The 24,323-nt window shown below is 45.2% G+C and overlaps 1 protein-coding gene across 1 annotated transcript in view; it reads left to right on the forward strand.

Moving 5' to 3' along the window:
- CCBE1 (collagen and calcium binding EGF domains 1) overlaps positions 1-24,323 on the forward strand; it is a 443,744-nt gene that overhangs the window by 401,052 nt on the left and 18,369 nt on the right. The window contains exons 6-10 of the mRNA XM_068271851.1: positions 4,498-4,601; positions 7,313-7,433; positions 15,749-15,888; positions 16,588-16,623; positions 20,930-20,965. Coding sequence (XP_068127952.1) covers positions 4,498-4,601; positions 7,313-7,433; positions 15,749-15,888; positions 16,588-16,623; positions 20,930-20,965 — 437 coding nt within the window. The remainder of the gene's footprint in view (positions 1-4,497; positions 4,602-7,312; positions 7,434-15,748; positions 15,889-16,587; positions 16,624-20,929; positions 20,966-24,323) is intronic.

Here is a 24,323-nt window from a genome sequence, read left to right on the forward strand (position 1 = left end):
TTACTCTGTGCCTTTGATAGTAAACCAGCTGTATTGTATGCTGATCCCTGCTACTTTCAGTATGTACAGTATTAGCTGTAAAGCCTGGTACACACATACAATTTTGATTAGCCAATTTTAGCTCTGTTCATAAAATTCATTGTCTGTTAGCCCACTTACTGCACGGGGGTGGGAAAATTGGGCGTCAGTGATTGACCAATCAAAATTGTATGTGCGTATACATCTTTGATCTATGCCTATACTGATTGTAAATTATCTAAATAAAGGACAGGGGGCTCCGTCCAATATTTCGATGGGCAGGCCCGTTATCCGTAGCGTACACCGCTGCTAAGTTCATGTACATTTGGCCCCACCCATGGCCACGCCCACTCACCGCATGGCCACGCCCTTTTTTTGCCCTCCCCGCCTGGTGCCCACAGGTGCCCCCGATCTCCAGGGACCCTAGAAACGCCCCTGTATATATATATATATATATATATAAATAATACACCACTAATTAAGTGGCTCACATAAGCAGGCAGTGTATATGACCTAATGGTACACCAGTTGCAAGACTAAGAGATCTAGGTTGTATGCCAGGGGTCCCCAAACGTTTTGGGTCGAGGGCCGGGTCAACATACTTCAGACTGCTGGGGGGCCGGAATATACATAAAATGTCGTCTTTGCGGGCCATACAGTGAAGCATACCCAGCTGACAACCAATTGGACAGCAGTGTCACCTGATGTGGAATTTGATTGGAAACCAGCAAATTACTGCTTTCTGGCTTCCATGTAGCTGACCGCATCTATAAGTAATACATTTTGTGTGGGGGGGCCAGTAAAAAAGCCAGAGGGGGCCGCATTCGGCTGCGGGCCTTAGTTTGAGGATCACTGTTGTATGCATATCTCTATATATAAAATACAAGTGTTGCTGCTTCCTGTCCCTGTGTCAGTCCTTTTGCTCTACTGCGCATGTCCTGCACCAACACAGCCGTTGGGACAGGACGCAGGACAGGGCAGGAGATAGCGGCCGAGCGGGTGGGTGGGTGCACGCACGGCCGGCAGTGAAAGACCTAGAGCCAATTTTTAAATGGGCTTAGGTCTGCTAGTAAACAATATTATCTCACATGATCATAAAGAAACACAGTGTCTGGTAGAAAAAATGAACAATATACAATATACAAATCAAATCAAAATTGAGTATAAACTTAAAATACTGTAGATTATACTGTACTGTAGATTAAATCATACTGTCTATGTATATAAAACCACCATTTGATGCATATTATCAGACAATGTATATGACCCAATATCAGAATAAAATCATATACAGTCAGCAAGAACAATAATATTGAAACATATGTTACCAATATAGGAATGGAGAGCCAGCTACCAAGAAAGACTGCAATAGGTGAGAAAGTTTAAAATCCTAAAAGTGCAAGTGCTATGAGGTGGATAAAATAAGTGGGGTACACTATATTATTTTATGCTAGTTTTTCATAGTATTCTGTTTAATAAGGGTTTTATATTTTGGTATCATAACTGTAAGGGAAATGAAAAAAGAGTAGATAAACTGAAGGTTAGGTGCAAACCAATTACCCTGAGGACTTTTCCACTGCTAGTGTAGGTAGTTATATATAGTAAAATTTGGCTTTTTTTGACTTACTTATTAAACAGTATTATTCAAGTGCCTAAACTGCAGTTAACTAGCCGCAAGACCTGTATAATTCATATGTGTCTGTATTTAAAGGCATGAGTTGGCAGCACTTTCTGGTACCCGTTCTCACCTGAACTCTTCCCACCTTGTGCTTCACTTGGACTCTCCCCTCCTTGTGCCAAACACCCCACCTAGTGCTAAAATGTAACCTTACAACTAATGTCTAATACTATCCCCCTCCCCACTAGTGCCTAAAACCAATCCCACCCCACCTAATGCCTAACAAACCCTCTACTCCCCACCCTTTCAAGAGCTGCTTAAAGGATACCTGAGGTGACATGTGACATGATGAGATAGACATGTGTATGTACAGTGCCTAGCACACAAATAACTATACTGTATTCCTTTTTTCTTTCTTTCTCTGCCTGAAATAGTTAAATATCAGGTATGTAAGTGGCTGACTCAGTCCTGACTCAGTCAGGAAGTGACTACAGTGTGAGCCTCACTGATAAGAAATTCCAACTATAAAACACTTTCCTAGCAGAAAATGGCCTCTGAGAGCAGGAAAGAGATAAAAGAAGGGGCAATAGTTCATAAACTTTAGCTCTGGCATACTTCAATGAATGTGTCATTGAGCAAAAAGAATAAAACAGTTCAAACTTAAAAACTAGATTTAAACATAAAATAAAACTGTGGAATATCTTAAAAAGTCATTTTTAGGAAGAGGACGATAGATACAATTGTTTATTTTATTTGTTCATTTTCGCCTCGGGTGTCCTTTAAAACTAGACTCCCCTTCTACATCCGAACACTAATCACCCTCCTAATGTCTAACAGTAACCCCTTCATTCCTAGTGCCTAGCACTAACCACTAACCACCCTTTCCCTGCTAGTGCCTAAAATGAACCCTGCTCCACCTAATGCCTAACACTAACCCTCCCCCTTCAAGTGCCTAAATCTAACCTCCCCTTCTAAATAAACATTAACCCTGGTACCCATACAACCTTTATTTGTGGCTTGGGCCAATCCCTTCGCCCAAATCTGATCCGGTATTATTCTCCTCAACATACTTTAATTTAGTGAATATATAAGCAGAGAGTCTTTGGTGGGACTTTAAAGAGAACCAGAGATGAAGCAACCTCATGTATTTTACCTTATAAATCAGTGGGAACATGACAGTAAACACCTAATCTGCTCTTTGTTACATTGTTCTCTGTTTAATTTGCCTGTTATCACCTCTAAGATAAGAATCCCGACTAAGCAGTCGGTCTGGCTTTGCTACAGAATAATTATAGCTGAGACTGTGTTCTTTGCTGTCTTCAAGTCCAAGCCTGCCCCCTGCTGGCTTTGCTCAGGAATCATTATAGCTGAGTCATTATAGCAAAGCCAGAATCAATGCTCAGTCCGGGATTCTTATCTCAGCTAGATAACAGACACCTTTAGCAGTGAGGATGGAACAGAGAGCATGGTAAATGTTTTCTCTAATGTTCCCACTGATTTCTATGGTAAAATACACAAGGGTGCTTCGTCTCTGGTTCACTTTAAAGGGTAAACTAGAAATTATTTTTTTATATCCCATCAAAGGCTTTTCCAGCTTATATTGTTGCACATAACCATACACACACAACTCCAGTATGTGCTTATCAGAAGGGAGGTTAGTGGTGTAGACAGCCTACAGATACCAGATTGTCACCTGTGCTGGTCAAATATTTCCAGATTCTACAATTTCTTATTATGTCTTCATGGATGTAAATAATGATGTTCAACCAGTGTACCTCCTCAAATTCCTCCTCTATTTTCTGTGAAAATTTGATGTGGGTGTTTTAAAAACTAGGATTTACTAAAATGGTCCTCATTATAAAGTTGCAGGAGTTGGAACAATGTCTAAGGGCCCGTTTCCACTAGCGCAGAAACCGGGCCGAATCCACAGAGTTTACCTGCAGGCAAACCACGTGGGGAAAGTCTACCATAGGAAATAATGGTGCTGCCGGACGAATCGCTTGCCCTAACGATTCAGCCGACATTTGCCATCAGGGGTCAGGCTTGGGGCATCGTATAGCTAAAAAGTTGACTGCCATTGCTCTCGTGTTGTCTGACGACAATATTCAGAGATAATCCATAATCTCTTCAACTTCTTGACCAACAGCTTCAGGCATAATTCGTGGCCACTGGCCATACTTTCCTAGAAGCTTTACAGACAACACAACGGGCAGGTTCTCCCACATGAAAAAGACAAGACACAGAACATTTATATTGTGCTTTTCTCTTGGTGCACTCAAAGAGCCAGAGCTGCAACCACTCTATAGGTAGTAGTAGTATTCCCGCTCATTAGGCCAGCACCTATGCAGTAAGGAGACCTTGGGCAAGCTACTTATCACCTCACGTAGCATCAGGCCCATGGTTTCAACTGTAAGATATGCTGGACATGTTATGTGGTATATATTTTAATTCCTACTCCGACTTTCATATGGTCACACTTGCCCGACCTGGCTAGCAGCTGAACCCAGAGAGGACAGGAAACAAGCTGCAGTGGCAAGTACATGAAGCATATTCTGTCCACCGCTTTGAATCTATATGCTGTCATCCTGATTTTTTTCTATAAACTGCTGTGTTCAGTTTAGGTTTAGTTTGGCCATAATAACTTGCAGATTGTCTACAGGTATTTTACTAATATTTGTGTTTTACTTTAACCAATAAAACGTGATCCTGCCAAACCCAGATGTAAATTTTCCCAATATTATTTCATCAGTACGGAATATTTTCTGAAACGCAAATGCAATAACAGTTACCTGTCAGCGCAGCGAGCGTTCTCGCATCCACAGTGAATGTGAATGTTCTAAGAGACATTACTTTGCTTACAGGAGAATTCGAACAATCCAACAATGTTCTGAAGCCAGGACTTTGTACCGACACATGCAAAGAGTTCCACCAGATAAAGCAGACCGTCTTACAGCTCAAGCAGAAGGTATATGATTCTGACTGTGTGTATTATTGGGTTACACTGAACCAAACCAGCACAGAAATAATAAGACACTTAAAGAGACTCTGAAGCGAGAATAAATCTCGCTTCAGAGCTCATAAATAGCAGGGGCACGTGTGCCCCTGCTAAACCGCCGCTATAGCGCGGCTTAACGGGGTCCCTTCACCCCCAAAACGACCACTGCGACACTTGGTCGCAGATTTGGTCGTGATTTATTGCTTCCTGGAGGCAGGGATAACAGCTGCAGCCCTGCCTCCAGTCGCGTCTGTCAGCGGCGCATCGCCGCCTCTCCCCCGCCCCTCTCAGTGAAGGAAGACTGAGAGGGGCGGGGGAGAGGCGGAGATATGCGCTGACAGATGCGCGTGGGGCAGGGCTGCGGCGGCTAGCCCTGCCCCAACCAGGAAGCGCTCCCCGGGTGTATAGAGGCGGATTTGGGGGTGAAGGGACCCCCGTTAAGCCGCGCTATAGCGGCGTTTTAGCAGGGGCACACGTGCCCCTGCTATTTATGAGGTCTGAAGCGAGATTTATTCTCGCTTCAGACTCTCTTTAAAACAGGGGTGGAGATGCCTTTAACAGAGAGGCCCTAATGCTTGCTACACAGCCATAGCAGTTAAGGCACCTGTTTTACATTGACTTGAGGAAGCGGGCAAGCATCCATGAAATGCGTTGTCAGTTTTATGTGCTCTAATAAAAGACCTTTTTTCAATAAACCGGTCCAAATTATTCAAGAGAAGTAAGATTACCTCTCTGTTTATAAAATAAATACCTTATTAGCCTATCTTTTATGCATTGGGCACCTTCACCCCGTCTTAAAGAACATTCGAAGTGCGACCACCCAGTTCCTGGAAAACCGAGCGGGACAGTTAATTTCCTGCCTGCTCTGAGGGTGGTTGCGTAAGTCTAGACATCCTTACACGATTCTGCACCATTGGGCTCCTGGTCTCCTTTTGTCTTTTAGATGATCCTGGGGTTGTTGCAATCACAGGAACCATTGACATAAGCTAACAGAAATAAGAAGAAAGGGCAGAACACACTCCCTTGTCACTGTGCAATGCATGTGGCTATACATCTTACAGGAACACACGGCACCTGTGTTGCACTGCGGTACTCTTCCCTGCCTCTTCCAAGCCACAAGGGCCATGAAAGTCTATGGAGGCTTGCACACTTGACACAATGAGGTGTGCCAGGGGTATCCACATTCAAGTATCCCAAATCACTGCAATCAGGGACATAACAATAGACCCTGCAGCCACAGGAAAGGTCCAGAAGCCACAGGAGCCCCTGTCCTGAGAGACTGACAACTAAGGGCAAGGAGAGAAAAAAATGTCTGCTCTCTGCACAATGGTTCTAATGATTCCATCTGCTCTGCCACTGTAAAGGAATCATACAAAGTTTTGCAGACAAAGATTTGTAGACAGTCCCTATTCAGTGTGCATCAGGTTCTTGTGTAAAGTGCCCAGCCCCCTTGCTGGGGGGGGGGGGGCATCCAAAATTTCGCAGGGGAGGCTCAGTGATTTCTAGTTACGGCCCTGGCTGCAATGCTGACTCAAAGCCTGCAGCGTGTTACCGCATGAGCTGCGCTTACTTCAAGGATTATGCAGGAATGTAAGTCAGTAGGTGACGCAGGCCGTGTGCATGACAGGAGTCCGGTGTGACGTCGTGTGCATGTGTGGACCAACAGGAATCCCAATGATGTATTTCCTGTCCAGCAGGGAGTATGTCACTAGCGGGGGGAGGAGCCTATGCATATGACCTTGTCGCCCCATCGTGGTGCAGAGTCATATGAAGCCTCATATCTGCTGTTTGATGTCATTGAGGCCATTGTAAAATCTTTCCTCTCCCTAATTTACATTTTGACATTTACCGTATCACATGGTGACATTTTTTACTGCTGGCAGGTGATGTCACTGGAAGGAGATGGTGCTTGCTTTTTTGGCAGTTTGACCCAGCTGTAAACAGCTGTTATGTCCCACACTGCTTATTATAATCGAATCAGATGAAAATCGGTGCCACCAAGTGCATGCCTGATCGACGCGACCAATTCGCATGAATCGATCGGACATGCTGCAAGATGTAGATGAGTGATATCGGGACGAGCGACAAAAACCCCCGACGCTGTCCCCCCAATGTGCCACCCTTCAACCCCCCGCCCCCGGTGACCACTGCTCTATACATTACCTGTCTGTGTCTGCCGCTGGCTCCAGGCGCAGTGCTTGGTCCATACATGGGCCCCATGTGGTTGTCCGAGTAACGTGGGCATGTGTGTCATCATACACGCACCCATGTGTACACCGGCAACCACGTGGGGCGCATGTGTGGACCAAGGACTGCGCCCCGGACCCAGCGACGGACAAGCGGCAGCCCTGAACAGGTAATGTATAGTGCACTGGGCATCGGGGAGGGGGGCTTCGAAGGGGCACATTACGCATTAAGAGGAAAGCGGCAGGGCGGCGAGGCCATCGGATGCGGTGTCACAAGGCCGATTCCGGATTGATTTCAGCATGAAATTGATTGGGAATCAGTCTCCGATGTATGGGCAGCTGACAGATCTCTCTCTAATCAGATTCGATTAGAGAGATTTGCCTCTTGGTGGAATCTTCCCATCATCGCTAGATGTATGGCTACCTTTAGTGCTGTTTGTTTTATTTCCTGGAACCACTAAAAGGTTATTCTGATCTGTACTTTCTTCCTTCTAGCTGGCGTTGTTACCGAACAGCGTGTCAGAATCCAGCAAGCAAATCACGGCTGACAAGGTGCTGGCTTCCACCATGTATGTGCAAGGACCACCGGGGTTACCAGGAGCCCAGGGACCCCCAGGTAACAACACAAAACACATTGCAATCTCCGCAACACTCGCCCAGTGTTTATGTGAAAAATGCTAACCATGTGTGATAAGTACACCGCATAGAAATCGCGGCACAGGAAATTAAAATAAACATGCAGGATAATCAGAAACAAACATGGAGAATATTGAAAGGCAGGCCTTTATTGTATCCGAGCGCTAAATTACCAGACGTTTGTTTATATTTTTAGCTGAACTGCTTTCCATACATACCTTTAGATACAGCGATCAGTGATGGAGGGACAGCTTCTTGGAACGCTACCCAAAAATGCCAGTTAACCCTTTCCAATCCTATATTGGCTTATGCCTGACACTGGCCTTTTTCTCTATCGGTCCAGTGTCGGACACAGTCCGAAAAAGTGGCTGCCACTAGATTGCGCTGCTGTGTATAAAATCCATCACAGCATCATCCTATGCAGATCAAGTCCGACACTGAACGTCGCTGGCTCCATCCCCCGCTGCTGTTCCACGTAATATAAATATTATGTGGCTGCATTTGGGCCGATCGTAGGAACACCGCTGACGGATCTGGCGTCCCCCTATGTGGTTCAAAGTGTTGGACAAAGTCCTCTAGCAGCACTTAGCTCCTACTAATGACAAACGTATGCTGGTGCTCGTGCAAGGGGCGGGTCTACAGCATGCAGAGAGGTGCTGCCCTGCCCCCCACCACTGACGCCGGGTCACCTCCTCGAAACGAGGCGGTACAGAGCCTCCAGAGCCCTGCCGCCGATCCTTTTCACTGATCATGTCCCCCCAGTACACCCAAAAAGTTTGGGTGATCAGAAAAAAGCATAATAAAAGGTTAAAGCCCATCTTTTAGACAAATTACTAAATTACTTAGAATGCATACACACAATTATGATTGGCCAGTGTTGCCACTTGCATGTAGGCAGCATGTAGGCCTACAGATTGTAAATACTATGAACAGATTGTGTAGGTAAGTTCTCATGCTAAATGGAGGTGTTAAAATTAGCCAATCATTGGGCAATCAAAATTGGATGTGTGTGTGCACTCTAAGTAATCGTAGTGGCCACTGGTCAAATGTCATTTAATTGTGTGAAAGGTGACTTCTGCAGCCGGTTCTAAAAATGTCATCACATAACCAGAAGCAGCCAAGTAAAGCTGGCCATACACTATTCTGTTATCAATCAATTTTGTTTTCTACCAATACTATGACAATGTTACCCTATTATAATAACTGACTAAAGATGAGCATTGCAGATCAGTCGTTTGCAGGATTTTAGCTGTTCATATCGATTGTAATATCGATCGCAAATGTTTAAAACACTTTCAATCAATTGTTAATTAGATGTTTTATCTAGTCGATTGTCTAATTGGGCAAAAAAATTGTACTGTGTAAGATTGCCTTTACTAGCAAGCTGTTTGGGAGGAGCTGCTGTTGTTAGAAATGAATTATTCTCCTGTTCAGATTGCGAGGGGGTGGGGCATAGACTGAACTCTTTAAAGAGGAACTCCAGCCTAAACAAACATACTGTCATTAAGTTACATTAGTTATGTTAATTAAAATAGATAGGTAATATAATCTCTTACCCACCCTGTTTTAAAAGAACAGGCAAAGGTTTGATTTCATGATGGCAGCCATCTTTTTGGTTGAAAGGAGGTGGCAGGGAGCATGAGACACAGTTCCAACTGTCCTGTGTCCTGAGCACCTCTCCCAGTTGCTAGGCAATGTGAATAACAGAATAGGAAATCCCATCATGCTCTGCACAGCATCAGGGAAAAAAAACCCAGGCTTTTTTTCTTTGATGGGTGGAGCTTAGCTAAAAATGATGCTTTCGTAAGAAAAACAAAGTTCTGATGCTGTGAAACTGTTAAAGAAACACCAAGCCTTTTCAGTTCTGCTGAGTAGATTTTTAGTCCGGAGGTTCACTTTAAGTAGCCTCATGAGGCGTTCTGTTACCATGGAGAGGGGAGGAGAGATGATGGCGCAGTGCACAAAAGAGTGGTTTCCAGTGGGAGAGGTAACAAGGAGAACAATGCACTCTGGATTTCTCAGCTATCCATTTTGGAGGCTGTAAACCTGCTTTATTTCAGGCAGATATGGCCATGTCCACTTGACCAGTCACCTCAGTGGCGAATACTCTAGTGTTTGCATGCGGCTTTAAGGTGCCCATTCACGGTACCATCCCCCAATTCCCAAACAATCGACTGTATGATCGTTCGGATCTGGTGTGGTTAATGATGCTAATCGACATCAGTCCGTTGATGTGAATTTTGGATTGATTCTTTTGGTCCGTTCGGATTGCTCATCATTTCCCCCTCCGTTGGGGGACCTGAACGATCCTTTACAATCGATCACAACAATCGGGAGGACAGACGGGAAATTGGATCGTTAATGGGCAGTTTTACTCTACAGTCCTACTGCAGTTTGACTGCAGAGAAATGGAGTTCTTAACCCTTGCAGGGGGAGGAAAGGAACACAGGCAGGTTCTGTGTAGGACAGGGACTCTATATGCACAGCGTATCTGAATTTCGAGCACCATGGAAAATGTTGCCGATAGTCACATACCGGTAAATGTATTGAAACTCTACTATATAAAGTTTTTGTTAGTAAATTTTCAGTAATTGTTACCGATGTTTTACTATAGCTAAACCTAACCCTACTCTCACACACAACCCTCCACTACCGATGCCTAACTCTAGCCCCTACTGGTGGTGTGTTTCTAACCCTAATACCACCTCCGGTGGTGCCTAACCCTAAGGCCTCGTTCACATCTGCTGCGCTGAAAAACGTGTGAAAGCGCGTGGTAAAAAACGCATGCGCTTGTGCGCGCTTTAGTGCGCGTTTCTGTGCGTTGCGCTGCGCTTCTTTAAAGCACGTTTTGCTTGTTGTACCAGCAGCAGTTGTCGCCTAACACTCCCCCCTGCCCCCCTTCCTGTCGCCTAACACTCCCCCTGCATCCCTTCCTGACGCCTAACCCTAACTCTCCCCCCCCCCCCCCCTCGCACAAACCCCCTTCCCTAACCCACCCCACACACGCACACAAAACAGGAAAAAAAAACGATAATAACCGCAAAAAGCGGTAATTATCGTGCATCGCCTGGTGCCCAATTTTCCCGTTTGGCGCTAGCTAACCAATATTTTAAATTAATGTGTATGGCGCCGCCTGATTTGTCCAAAAGCCACATGCGCTTGATTCGCCTGATACCACATGCACATGTTTATCTCATGTTACATGTTTCTACAGGTACCATTTACCATATTTTTCAGACTTAGGCCTCGATTCATCAAGACTTAACGAATTGGTTAACGACAGTTCGTTAAAATACCGAATTCGTTAAGTTGATTTCAGGATTCATCAAATTTATCTACAGCTGTTAGCGAGCATTCGGTAATAATTAATTCGGTAATAATTCGTTAGTGATGCGTTAGTGATGCGTTAAAACGGAAGAAAGTGCAATTCATAAAAATGAAAATGGGCGTGGTTTAGCGTTACATTTAGGATTAATTATCTCCTTCACTGCTCTGTCGTTATTCCTGTCAGATCATTGCTGACAGAGAAGATGGAGCCATTTGAAGTGGTTATGTATCAGCTGAGAGTGATTCAAAGGCGCAGAAGGGCAAGAATAAGGTGTAGAACCATATCAATTTGCAAGAGAATAGATTTATTTGCTATACCAGGACAGCGGCATTTCCCTTGAATCATCTTGTAAGAGAACACAGGCAGTGCCAGGGTTAACTAATCTGCTAGCTGCACTATATTTTTTTTTAGAAAAGGCTCCTATCAAGCCGCAGCTGGCGAAATTGTGGGATTGTCCCAAGCCACTTCCAGAACCCTGGTCCAGGTGTCAAGCCCTATTCGGAATGTTGCTATGTGGTGTTCAAAGGACTGCCTTCTACCCACAATTCCATGGGAATCTTATGGGCTTGTGTTAAATTACCGCTGTAAAATGGAAATATCGACACGTTACAGAATGGTTACCAAATTGTTATCAACATTTTATCGAATTTACACCGAATGCAAAAAATCCTTGATGAATACAACTAGAGATCGATAAACTTCAAATTCGGTAATTTAACAAACTGGAAAAAGTTATCGCAAAGACAATAATGAATCGAGACTTACCTAGGTTTAGAGGACAAAGACCAGGGGAAAAATATATACTAAACCTGGTGCATCCATGGTGAAGGGGCATCTTGTGGATTATGCCCCCCTTGTACCTCTTGTGTCTCCCTGTGTCCTCCTCTGTCCCCCTTGTGTCCTCCTGTGTCCCCCATGTGTCCGCCTGTGTCCTCCTCTATGCTACTTTGTGTCTCGCCTGTGTTCTCAGTTTGTCCCCCTGTGTCATCCTCTGCATAGGCACAATACAGGGAGTCCCTGACATTGTGGCAGGTTGGAGGTTCGTATTGGCAGCGTTCACAAGTCAGGAACTCCCTGCATTTGGACTATAAGACACAGTGACCTTTTTTCTGCACTTTTGGAGGAGAAAAAAGTGAGTCTTATTCTCCAAAAAATACAGTTAATACAAAGTAAGACTGTGGGATTCCAGTAAAGTCCTATTTAGCAAGAACTATGGACACAATAGTTTATTTTCACTTCAGGGTAAAGTACAAACACACCTGAAAGCTGTGTGGTTGACTCAGTGATCACTGCGTTTATTAATGACACATTTTCTCTGATGATAGGAATAAGATGTACTGGATACCTAGTCTGGCAGCACTTTACATCATTTCCAAGCTTATACATTCATCTTTCACATTTTGTCAGGATTTTGGTTTGACACAAAATGTTAAAGAACATTTGTTTAAATGTGTCATTTATTCTGAGGTTAAAAAAAAAAGAAAAACTCGATCTTCTAGGAAATATCTCAAAACTTCTCAAGTGAAATATTGGCAATTGAAAACACCTGTGCTTTAGTAACAGACTTAACCAAGATGTACAGTGAGGTTTTTGTCATGTTTTCTTATTATTGCTTTAATATTTAACGTGAGTGTAAAGTCGACAAAAAAAGTTAGATACTTACCTATGGACAGGGAAGGCTCTGGGTCCTATCGGGCCTTCCCTGTCTTCTCTTGCTCTCCTCATTCCAGCATCGTCAGCATTGGGCACTCGACCAATTGGTTGAATACACATCTGTGAGCCCTCGGGAGGGTGTGGAAGCACTTGTGTCCCTTTGGAAACAAGGTACGCGAGTGCTCCTGCAAGTGCCCGAGGCAGCAAATTAAACTGGGGTGACGGCCCTGGAATGAGGAGTACAATAGAGAACAGGGAAGGCTTTATAGGATCCAGAGCCTTCCCTGTCCATAGATAAGTAACTTTTTTCCAGGGGGGGGGTTGACTTTACACTTACTTTAACCACTTGCCGACCAGGGGGTTTTTAACTGATCGGTGCTGCGTGGGCTCTACAGCCCGCAGCACCGATCAGGAGTGCAGCAGGGCGATCAGACTACCCCCATTTTTTCCCCACTAGGGGGATGTCCTGCTGGGGGGGTCTGATCGCCGCCGGCTGCAGTTGCTTAGCGGGGGGGGGGGGCTCTTCAAAGCCCCCCTCCGCAGCGTTCTCCGCCGTCTCTCCCTCCCTCTCCCTCCCCCTGTGAGCTGCGCAGGACGGATTTCCGTCCTGCGCATTGAAGGATAGGCTTCAGCCTATCATATGCCGGCAATCCCCGGCCAATCAGAGGCCGGGGATCGCCGATCTGCCTTACGGCGCTGCTGCGCAGCAGCGCCGTATGATGTAAACAGTGGGGATTTCTTCCCCGCCTGTTTACATTTTGCCGGCGAGCCGCGATCGGCGGCTCTCCGGCTGTTCACGGAGACACCCTCCGTGAACTGACATGGTCCATGGTAACCCGCAGACGACCAGTTTACGCCAATCGGCGTTAGCTGGTCGTCAAGAGGTTAAAGAGGGCCGAGGTGGGCTCATACAATTTTAAAAAAAAGTAGGTTACCTGAGCTGAGCAGATCAGGTAGCCGCAAAAAACGCCACTCCCCGCCGCTCCTGTGGGCCACAATGGCCCACTTTCACTTCCATGACCTCTGGGTCACGACGCTGGAAAGAGAGATTCATTCCCTCCTTCACAGTGTGCGGGGGGTGCGGCCAGGGAGAGAGAGCTGCCCAATGGCAGCTCTGGAAACCCTGCAAGAACACCCCTGGCGGGCATATTGAACAGGGAATTCCTCACCCCTCTGTTTACCTCCGAGATGGCTACAAATAATGTCGCCAATCTTGGGGGCTATAGCGCAGCAGATAACATGCCTCTGTGTCCCATCTGCACCCCCCCCCCCCCCCTAAGAACCACCTTGGGTTCTCTTTAATTAGATTTGGTACATAGATGCATTTTTTGTACTAAATAAATATATTAATAGGCTGTTTTCTCCAAATGCAGTGTTTATTAGTTGTTGTTCAGCTTAGCAATTAAAGACATGTACACATTTTGCAATAAATACTGCCCAGCATGTTTGTTTGCTTCAGTTTACACAGTTTAGGAAGAATTGCTGTAGAGACACACTGCACAGCTATTTACCGAACAGCTTGTTCCACTCTACAGAGGGGGAGGACAAGTGGGAGACACTTGCTAGGGTGAATGCGGCCATCTTTCTAAGGGCCTGAGCCCACTAACGCAGTTGTGTCCGCTTCTGTCCGTTTTTTCAGCATCTGTAACATTGATGTGTAACTGAAAAGCGGACACAACTGGCCCTGAATGTCCAGTTCACTCAGAAAGCCAAACAACAATATTCAGTATACCTTCCACACAGAAGCTCTCTGCTATAAATTAGCTTCTTTATCTCCTGGTGTCAGAGAGAAAACAATATTGTCTGGAAAGTCCCAGCAAATGAGTTCGACACACTGGTTTCCAACACAAAGCTAAATTAAACCTATTAGACATGCACTTCATTCATTAAAAGTTTTTGTTTTTGGAACCAGGGCAGTTTCTAGGCTAAATTGCACCCAGGGCGAGGGTGTAAAAATTGGCCCCTTCCCCCCTACCCCGTGGACTTGCGAACCCTTACTCTTTAGGGACAGTCACACAGTCACAGGTCACAAGTAGATCTGCCTACTTACTAGTGACCAGCCGCTCATCCAGGAGGAAGCAGGGACCAGGAAAACACACAGGCAAAGAGAGGAAAAGCTGACATGGGCACCGTGCACTGACAGCCTTCAGTACCGCTACAGGACATCAGGTGTCATCACGGCGGTGGTGAGGTGATGACGACTTGACGTCTGACACAGGCAGCCCAAGAGGAGTCAAGGAAAGTGATTGCGCTAGTAATCTTCTTCCATTTGGCTGCACTGTGCGTCACCAGCTTCCTAGCGGTTATGTCCTTCTGCCTGTTTCTTGTGCAGAGGGACCGCCCTGGGCGCAGACCGGCAAGTAGAAGTAGGGGGTACTTCTACTTGCCGGCCTGCGCCCAGGGCGGTCCCTCTGCACAAGAAACAGCCCTGTTTGGAACTTATATCAGTGTGGTTAATCTATTGGAGCAAAGCACATATTTTGCCTTTTCTTGCACACTAAAATATAATTGTGGCTCTACCAGGAAAACAGAAGATGGCATTACAGTTGCCACACATACCAGCACGATTCCAGCGAGCTATAAAGGAATGTACCGCAGTCCCCAGTATCCGGAAATGGTGGGGATTGCCTGATGTCCGATACGTGTGCTTGCCAGTTGCCACTTGCTTGAGCAACCAGCGGATAAAAGAACAAACCTCCCCCCTCATACAGGACAAAATACTCACCATGGTGCCAGTGACGTCCTGCAGCTCCTAGTGGGCTCCTGTCAGCTTTACGACATCCTCCGTGTACGGCTCCGTCAGGTCACGTAACATGCTGGGAGCCATGCACAGAAGCCGTAAAACCGTTAGGAGCTGCAGGACATCGCTGGAGTCTCAGTAAGTATTTCGTTGCCAGTAAACCCCCCCCCCCCCCCAAAAAAAAAAACCAGTTCTCGTTATCCTGTCAGACATGCCGCTTAGTTGAGACTTCCAGTTGCCTGGGTTCCGGGTAACAGGGACTTTGCTGTACAGATTTCCAGTTAGTGTCACTATAACCATTTTGGATAGATGTGGCTCTGTAAAATGTACAAGCTATATAGGCTCACTATACACCAGCAGCTCTGGATTTGTGCCTGGCTTTCAAGGGCATATAGATAATTTGCATATTCGGTAGTGATGCATTGTGGGAAATCACAATTACTCACTTAAAGCTAAAAGCAGCAATACCCTTTATTTACATGCCTAGCTCCGCAAAAAATATTGCAGTCAATTTGTGCAGTTTCTGAAGCTGGTTAGCATCTGAACTTTTAGTAATTTGTGCTCTTGTTTAAAGGGTTACCAGGTCCGAAAGGAAGTTCTGGCCAACCTGGGCCGGCTGGACCACCTGGCCCACCAGGCCCACGAGGATTCATGGGGCCGATGGGACCGTCTCCAGAAATTTCACATGTCAAACAAGGAAGGAGAGGACCTGTGGTTAGTACAGTATTTTGTAGAGATTCTGCAACTTTTTGCCTTGCTACTCCCCTTAAATAGGAGTCTTTTTCAACACATTCTAAGCCAGGGCTGTGGAGTCGAGGAGTCGAAGCAATTTTTGGGTACCTGGAGTTGGAGTTTGTGGTTTCATAAACTGAGAAGTCAGAGTCAAATGACTTTTGTACCCACTCCATAGCTATCCTTAGGGCCCTTTCACATGAGCAGCTGAACTGGGCGCTCAGCGAGCAGTTACCAGGCAGCAGCAAGCAGTTGTGAGAGCTCGTCAGTCTTTTCACTGCCTATCAACTGCTCGTGTGAGAGGGCCCTTGTGGCTGAACATGCTCAGGATTAACCTTCCTCTCTTTAAACACTAAGGCCTCTTTTCCATGGGCAGTTGAACTGTGTGCTCAGCAAGCATTAACCAGGCACCACTGAGTAGTTAGCAGGCAGTTGTGAGAGTTTGAGAGGCATTTCACTGCCTATCAACTGCCCGTGGAAGAGAGGACTAACCCCGCTTTTATGGCTATAGAGCCAAACGCCACTTAACCCCCTCTTCCATTTGGAAAGTCCACTCCAACCTTTGCTGTTCCAATGAGCTCTCTTTTTTTTGCTAATTATATTACTAAATGACTGAACATTGCTGTGTCTTGTGCTTTATACTTGTGCTCTTCACCAAAACCTGTCTTAATTACCATGCAGGGCCCACCGGGAGCACCTGGGAAAGATGGACTGAAGGTATGTGGTTCATAAGTTTTCTACTCTGCGTCCTATTTTTTCGTTTTTTAAAGTGCTTTGTTAAAGGAGACATACTTAAACATGTACTAAGGGCAGAGCAGGGACAAGGTCCTCCAGCACCCAAGGCTGAGACACCAAAGTGCTCCCCTCCATCCCTGCCACCACAGCCATCACACACTGATTGCTATTAGACTAAGAGGCGCCACAGGGCCCACAACCTCCCCAACACCTTAATCTCTAGTTATCTGGCTTGCAGTCACTGCTATGTATCCCCTTTTCTTATTTGTTTCTGCTTCAAACACAATTAGGAATGACAGCTGAATGAATTCTGCGCCCCTCCTACACTGCGCCCTGAGGCTGGAGCCTCTCCAGCCTATGCCTCGGCCCGGCCCTGACTAAGGGTCCTTACCACATCAACACATCAACAATCTTGTAGTTATTGGGTACTGAAAAAGCCTTTGAATCAAACAGAGGCCCATAATGGGGGCAAGCTCATCAACGGCTTGTGGGAGAGGAGGGCAATGGGGAGGGGGGATTCCTCTGGGCTGGATCTTCCAGAGGCTTCCCCCATTGCCCTCCTCCTCGCCCTTCTCCTGGGATAAGTACCCAAAATGGCCTGTTTATTTTCCTTCAGGTATACTTTAAGGTTAACTGAGTACAAACTGCTCCTACTCAATCAAAAACATTATTGGCCTGATCCAGTTCACTTTTTCCCAAGTTTCTCTTAAGAGATACATTTTCATCTTCTGTTTAAAATAACTTTTCAACACTCTACAATAAAAAAGTGCCAAATAGTAGGTGAAAAAGTACTGTCAAAATTATTCTGAGTATTTTCTTGCTTGCTGGTGGCTTAAAACGCATTTTATTGATATGATGTGAAAATATCACCTAGGAGAAAACTTGGAGAAAAAGTGTACGGATCGGGCCCAATGTATCCTAAGCTTCATACATACATACAAGGTCTCTTGCCCACTGGGATTGGGACTTGATCCCTCAAGCAATGATACGGAGCCGAGTTCTGTAAAGACGGTTTGATTATTGAACATTTTATCTTAGATGTGTATTTTAGATATTGCTATTATTTTTAATATTAAATGGTTTCTTGAGTGCAGGGGATGGTTGATATTTTTCATTTCTTATACTTGAAGTGGGAATGGAGAAATGTAACTAAGTTCCTAGCTGCCAGTGAATTGCTCTTCTGTAAGCACTGCAACCGTATAGACTGTATAGACTGTGTAGACTTGTTTTGGTTCACATGCAAAGACACACTTTTACGATTTCTGTGATCAGAGGTTCAAATTACACCTGATTTACTAAGGAATCTGTAACATTTGCCCATATGCAATTCACTTTTTCTCCTTAGTTTCCTCCTAAGTGATATTTCCAAATTGTCAATAAAATTTAACCCCCCTGGCGGTCTATTAAAAATCACCAGGGGGCAGCAGAGCAGTTTTTAAAAAAAAAAATTAAATCATGTAGTGAGCCCAGGGCTTGCTACATGATAGCCGCCGGCGATCTCCGATCAGGAAATCCCGTTCAAAGAACGGGATTTCCTGGAGGGCTTCCCCCGTCGCCATGGCGACGGGCGGCATGACGTCACCGACGTCATCAACGTCGTGAAGTCATTGGGAGTCCCGATCAACCCCTCAGCGCTGCCTGGGACTGATTGGCCAGGCAGCGCACTGAGTCTGGGGGGTGGGGGCCCCGCGCGGCGAGTGGCGGCGGCTAATCGGCACGGAGCGGCGGCGATCAGAGTGCACACGCAGCTAGCAAAGTGCTAGCTGCGTGTTGCAAAAAAAAAAGTGTGCAAATCGGCCCAGCAGGGCCTGAGAAATCCTCCTGCGCGGCATAGCCCGTGCTCAGCACGGGCTTACCGCCAAGGAGTTTAAACCACCAGCAAGAAGCAACCAAAAAAAAATACTCAAAATAATTTTGAATGTCCTTTTTTACCCACTTTTTGGTACTTTTTTCCATTGCAAAGTCCTGAAAAGTTATTCTAAATCAAAGATGAAAAAGTTACAGTATCTCCTAGGAGAAAACCCAGAAGCAAAAGTCAATTGCATATGGGCCCTTGTCATAAAATGCCTTTTAAACCACAAACAAGCAAGAAAATACTCAATAATTTTAGTAGTACTTTTTCACAAACTTTTGGGTATTTTTTCAGTTATAAAATGCAGAAAAGTTATTTTAAAGGATAACTATGCTGTGTTCCTTTTTTATTTCTCTGCCTTAAAGAGTTAAACATCAGGTATGCAAGTGACTGTCTGGGTCAGCCTGGGTCAGACTATAGTGTAACCCTTACTGATAAGGAATTACAGACATAAAACTCTCGCGATAAAAAGGGGCAAATAGTTCATATATTTTAGCTCTGTACTTAATGAATGTGTCATTAGGCTGAGACAATGAAACAGTAAAAAAAATTAAAAAGTAGATTTAAATATTATATAAAACTGTTGGATATCTAATAAAAGTTATTTTTAGGAGAAGGAGGATAGATACAATTGTTTATCTCATTAGTTTATTTTCACCTTTTGTTTCCTTTAAAGAGAAGATGAAAATGATCTCCTAGGAAGATAAAGGAAAAGTTAATTGCATATGGGGCCCTATGTCTCACTATTATTGCATGTACAGTGGCTTGCAAAAGTATTCAGCCCCCTTGAAGTTTTCCACATTTTGTCACATTACTGCCACAAACATGCATCAATTTTATTGAAATTTCACATGAAAGACCAATACACAGGGCCGGATTTGTACTTTTTACCGCCCAAGGCCAACTACAGTATACCATCTGTATGGTTGTTGTCTCTGTGTGCCCCAATGAGAAAATTCTATCATTGGATGTCATAGACAATAGCTATTTCAGTAATATGCGTATAGATTATAAGTTATATTTTCCTTAACAACTTTTATGTTATGTTTGCCATCTCATTAATGATGGACCTATTGTGTCTCCATGTGAGTTAGGCTGATGTGTACCTGCAGGATAGCGCTTACAGGACTTGCAGGGATGACACAAGTACAGGACAGAGAGTTCAAAGGTTAAAGCTGTCCTTGTAGATAGGGATGGCTGAATAAGACAGCTTTACTGCCCCTCACTGAGCCGCCCCTACATTTCTGGTGCCCTAGGCCATGGCCTATTGGCCTTGCCAGAAATCCGGACCTGCCAATGCACATGAGAAGTGGAATGAAAATCATACATGATTCCAAACATTTTTTACAAATAAATAACTGCCAAGTGAGATGTGCGTAATTATTCGGCTCCCTTTTTTACGCACGCCTCACTTTGCAGTTATTGATTTGTAAAAAATGTTTGGAATGATGTATGATTTTCGTTCCACTTCTCATGTGTACACCACTCTGTATTGGTCTTTCATGTGGAATTCCAATAAAATGGATTCATGTTTGTGGCAGTAATGTGACAAAATGTGGAAAACTTCAAGGGGGCTGAATACTTTTGCAAGGCACTGTATGTGTGCTCAGGTATGAGCTGTTCTTATAAATGCTAAGCTGTAGAGGGCTCGTTAGCTGTAAGGTGCTCTGTAACGTTCTTGGTGCTTTTGTTTGTCTTTAGTTTCATGTATTTTTGCTGTAGAGCACTTGTACTATAAGTGCAAAGTATAAACTGTTGTCCATAAAGCAATCATTCTTTAACCTCCTTACCGGTTATCCCGAGCTCAGCTTGGGGTAACCTGCGTAGGAGGATTTCTCTGGCCCCGCTGGGCCGATTTAAAAAAAAAAAAATTTCCCTACACGCAGCTAGCACTTTGCTAGCTGCGTGTGGTACGCGATCGCCGCCGCCACCCGCCGATTCGCCGCTACCCGCCGCGCCGAGCCGCACCCCCCCTCCAGACCCCGGCGCAGCCTGGCCAATCAGTGCCAGGCAGCGCTGAGGGGTGGATCGGGATTCCCTCTGACGTCCCGACGTCCATGGAGTCATCTCGCCCCGTCGCCATGGCGAATGGGAAAGCCCAGCAGGAAATCCCATTCTGTGCGGGATTTCCTGCTTACTCTGATCGCCGGAGGTGATCGGAGTGGGTGGGGTAATGCCGCTGCGTAGCGGCTATCATGTAGCGAGCCCTGGGCTCGCTACATGATTTAAAAAAAATAAAATTAAAAAAAAGTTCTCTGCTGCCCCCTTGCCGCGGGAATTGGACCGGCAAGGGGGTTAACTGTAAACTGAAAACAGACTTGTTGATGTGATAACCGCCCCACCTGCATCTTCTCTGCTGTCATTTCTCTAATTGGCTCACAGGTCACCTGCCTTTTTATGGACATTATGTTAAAATCGAATTATTCTTTATTGCAGGGAGAAAGAGGAGCTCCAGGGGCCAGAGGACTGCCGGTGAGTTTCCAATATAACTTACAGATCAAGTATAAGGCCTCTTACACAGTAAGACGTTGCGTTTGATGCGACTTTAAGGTCGCATAACGTGCCCCTAATGCAACGCATTGAAAGACTATAACTTGAAAGTTATTCAGCCCTGCGTTTGGTGCGCCGTTTTCGCCGCACAGTGATAGAACGAAAACGGCGCATGCATTGAAAACAAAAAAAGAAAGAAAAGAAAACATTACTGAGCATGCACAAACAGTCTAACGCAGCTAAAAATGTGTATAACGCATAACATGCAGTACTTTCATTTAACGTGCAGCGTTAGACACCAACGCAACTTCTGCACTGTGAACAGCCAATTGGTTTTTCATTGCTGTAAGTTATTGTGCGTTACATAGTTACATAGTTATTTTGGTTGAAAAAAGACATACGTCCATCGAGTTCAACCAGGAGACAAAGTACAACACCAGCCTGCTCCCTCACATACTGTATCTCTGCTGATCCAGAGGAAGGTGAAAATCCCTTACAAGGCATTGTCCAATTAGCCCCAAAAGGGACATGTTGTTGTAACGTGCGACTTTAACGTCGCACTGTGTAAGAGCCCTAAAACGTAAAACCCTTGGAACGCGAGGTGTGAGACCTATGGAAGCTGCCATATTTATTTCCTTTTAAAGTGGACCTGAACTCAGAACTTCCTCTCTGCTATAAATGATACACAACAGCATAATAACCTTTACAGCAAAACATTTTTTTTGTTACAGCTGATGCAAATCCTGCAATTAATCTGCAGTATGTCTACTTCCTGCTTTCATGGACGCAGACATAGGGCTCGATTCACAAAGCGGTCCTAACCCAGTTAGAGACTTTAGGCGTGATAACCATTGCACCATGCTGGTGAAAAGTCAGTTTAGGCGTGATAAGTTTAGGTGTGATAAGTTTAGGTGTGATAAGTTTAGGCGTGATAAGTTTAGATAAGTGTAGATAGCGCGCAAAGTCCCGCACGCAAAGCAGCGCCATTAAACTCTACGCGAAGTGCACCAGACTTTGCTAGCGCAAAACTTTTGATCAGCTGTGCACTGCGGTGCTAACGCAGTTGGTGCTTAAACTTATCATGCCTAAACTTATCACACCTAAACTTATCATGCCTAAACTTATCATGCCTAAACTGAGTTTAGGCGTGATAAAGGGCTTTTCACCAGGGTGCTAACTGTTAGCACCGCTTTGTGAATCAGGCCCATAGAGTTAAAGGACAACTGAAGCAAAATGGATATGGAGGCTGCCGTATGTATTTCCCTGTAGGCAATACTGGTTGCTTGGCTGTCCTGCTGATCCTCTGTCTCTGATACTTTTAGCCATAGACCCTGAACAAGCATAGGTAGATCAGGTGATTCTGACATTATTGTCAGATCTGACAAGATTGACTGCATGCTTGTTTATAGTGTTATTCAGACACTACTGCTGCCAAGTCTGGCTGCCAGGTAACTGGTATTGTTTAAAAGGAAATAAATATGGCAGCCTCCATATTCTTCTCACTACAGTTGCCCTTTAACATCCTGGGTTATTTACAAATTAGCTGCTTTGCCAAGGCAGCCAGCTGACACAGCTGAGAGATCAAATTACAGTTGTGATTAGTCACAGATGAGGGTGAGTTAGACAGGCTACATTCTCTAAATACATACAGGGTGCATTTCTCTATGTTTTTCTTCTGTCCTATGCAATAGTTCAGGTCCACTTTAAACAATAACAGTTGCCTGGCAGTCCTGCTGATCTTTATGGTCAGTAGGGTTTAAATCACACACCTAAAACAAGCATGCAGCTACTCTTGTTAGATTTGTCATAGACTTCTGTTCTGCATGCTTGTTCAGGGTCTAAGTATTAGAGGCAGAGGATCAGCAAACCAACCAGGCAATGTGCATTATCAAAATAAATAAGCATGTCACCCTCCATATCCCTCTCACCTCAGGTTCCCTTTAAAGCGTTGGAGTATTTGTTGTTAAGTCCTAGCATTGGGGACAGTGTCGGACTGAGAACTGGGAAATCCACTTGCTGGCCAAGCAGCAGTAATCAGGTGTTGCTGCTCACAGTGAAGACTTGCTGCAGGTTTCTGTTGGGAGTGATAACACAGGGTTACTGCTGCTTGGCCAGCAGGTGGATTTCCTCAACTTTTCCAGCTCTCAGTTCGACACTGATTGGGGACCCCAATCAATAATGCAGTATGCGTACATTATTTATATTTGCACTATTTCGTAATAGGTTAGCATTTCGCTTCCATTTGCTCATTAAAGAGTACCTCCAGTGTCATTTCACATCTATATCTATCTATATATATATAATAGAGTAAGTGCCTCAACCTTCAAACAAGAAGAAGAAGTAGCGCCCTGCCCCCAGGGCCGGTCCAAGCAAGAAGAAGGGGCTGGTCCAAGCAAGAAGAAGAAGTAGTGTCCTATGAAACCAAGGGCAAAAAGGGATAATTTGCATATTCAGTAGCAGTGCATTGTGGGTAACCACAAATGTTCACTTATAGCTGAATTATTGCAGATTTGCTTCTGTTTTAAGAAGGAAAATTACACCAAGATTTGCTTTTTTTTAGTAGAAGGGCTTTTTGGTCTATTTTATCCTCCTATACATTCTTAGTAGTTTTAGTCACCCTGAGCTGCTTGGTTACTCTGTTGTACTGGTCTAAGCCCTATCTCATACAGCCTTATCAATCCCTGCTATGTACTGATGAGGACCAAATGTCTGAAACAGGCTGTCACATGTGGGATTGATATGACTGTGTAAAACTTAAAGAGGAACTGTAACTACAAAACGGCCCCTGGGGGGTACTCACCTCGGGTGGGGGAAGCCTCAGGATCCTAATGAGGCTTCCCACGCCGTCCTGCGTCCCTCGGGGGTCTCGCTGTAGCCCTCCGTACAGCCGTGACGCAATATTTACCTTCCTGGCTCCTGCGCAGGCGCTCTGATGCCTCTCGGCGCCGAAGTAGGCGGAAATACCCGATCACCGTCGGGTCTGCTGAGTCTGCTCTACTGCGCAGGCGCAAGTTTCCGGCACCTGCGCAGTAGAGCGGACCCGACGGAGATCGGGTATTTCCGTCTATTTCCGTGCAGAAAGTCACCACAGCGCCCCCGCTGGAGCCAGCAAAGGTAAATATTGAACTGACAGTCGGCACAGTCGCCGGCTGTTCGGAGGGCTGCGGCGAGACCCCCGTGGGACAGAGGACGGCGTGGGAAGCCTCATTAGGATCCGGAGGCTTCCCCCACCCGAGGTGAGTACCCCCCAGGGGATCTTTTTAATGTTACAGAGTCTCTTTAAAGCTATAGGCTTTCTTGGCTTACTAAGGGTGAAAAGGAATAATTTGCATATTTAGTA

Source organism: Hyperolius riggenbachi, chromosome 1 (genome assembly GCF_040937935.1).
Source record: "Hyperolius riggenbachi isolate aHypRig1 chromosome 1, aHypRig1.pri, whole genome shotgun sequence".
NCBI classification, from domain to species: Eukaryota; Metazoa; Chordata; class Amphibia; order Anura; family Hyperoliidae; genus Hyperolius; species Hyperolius riggenbachi.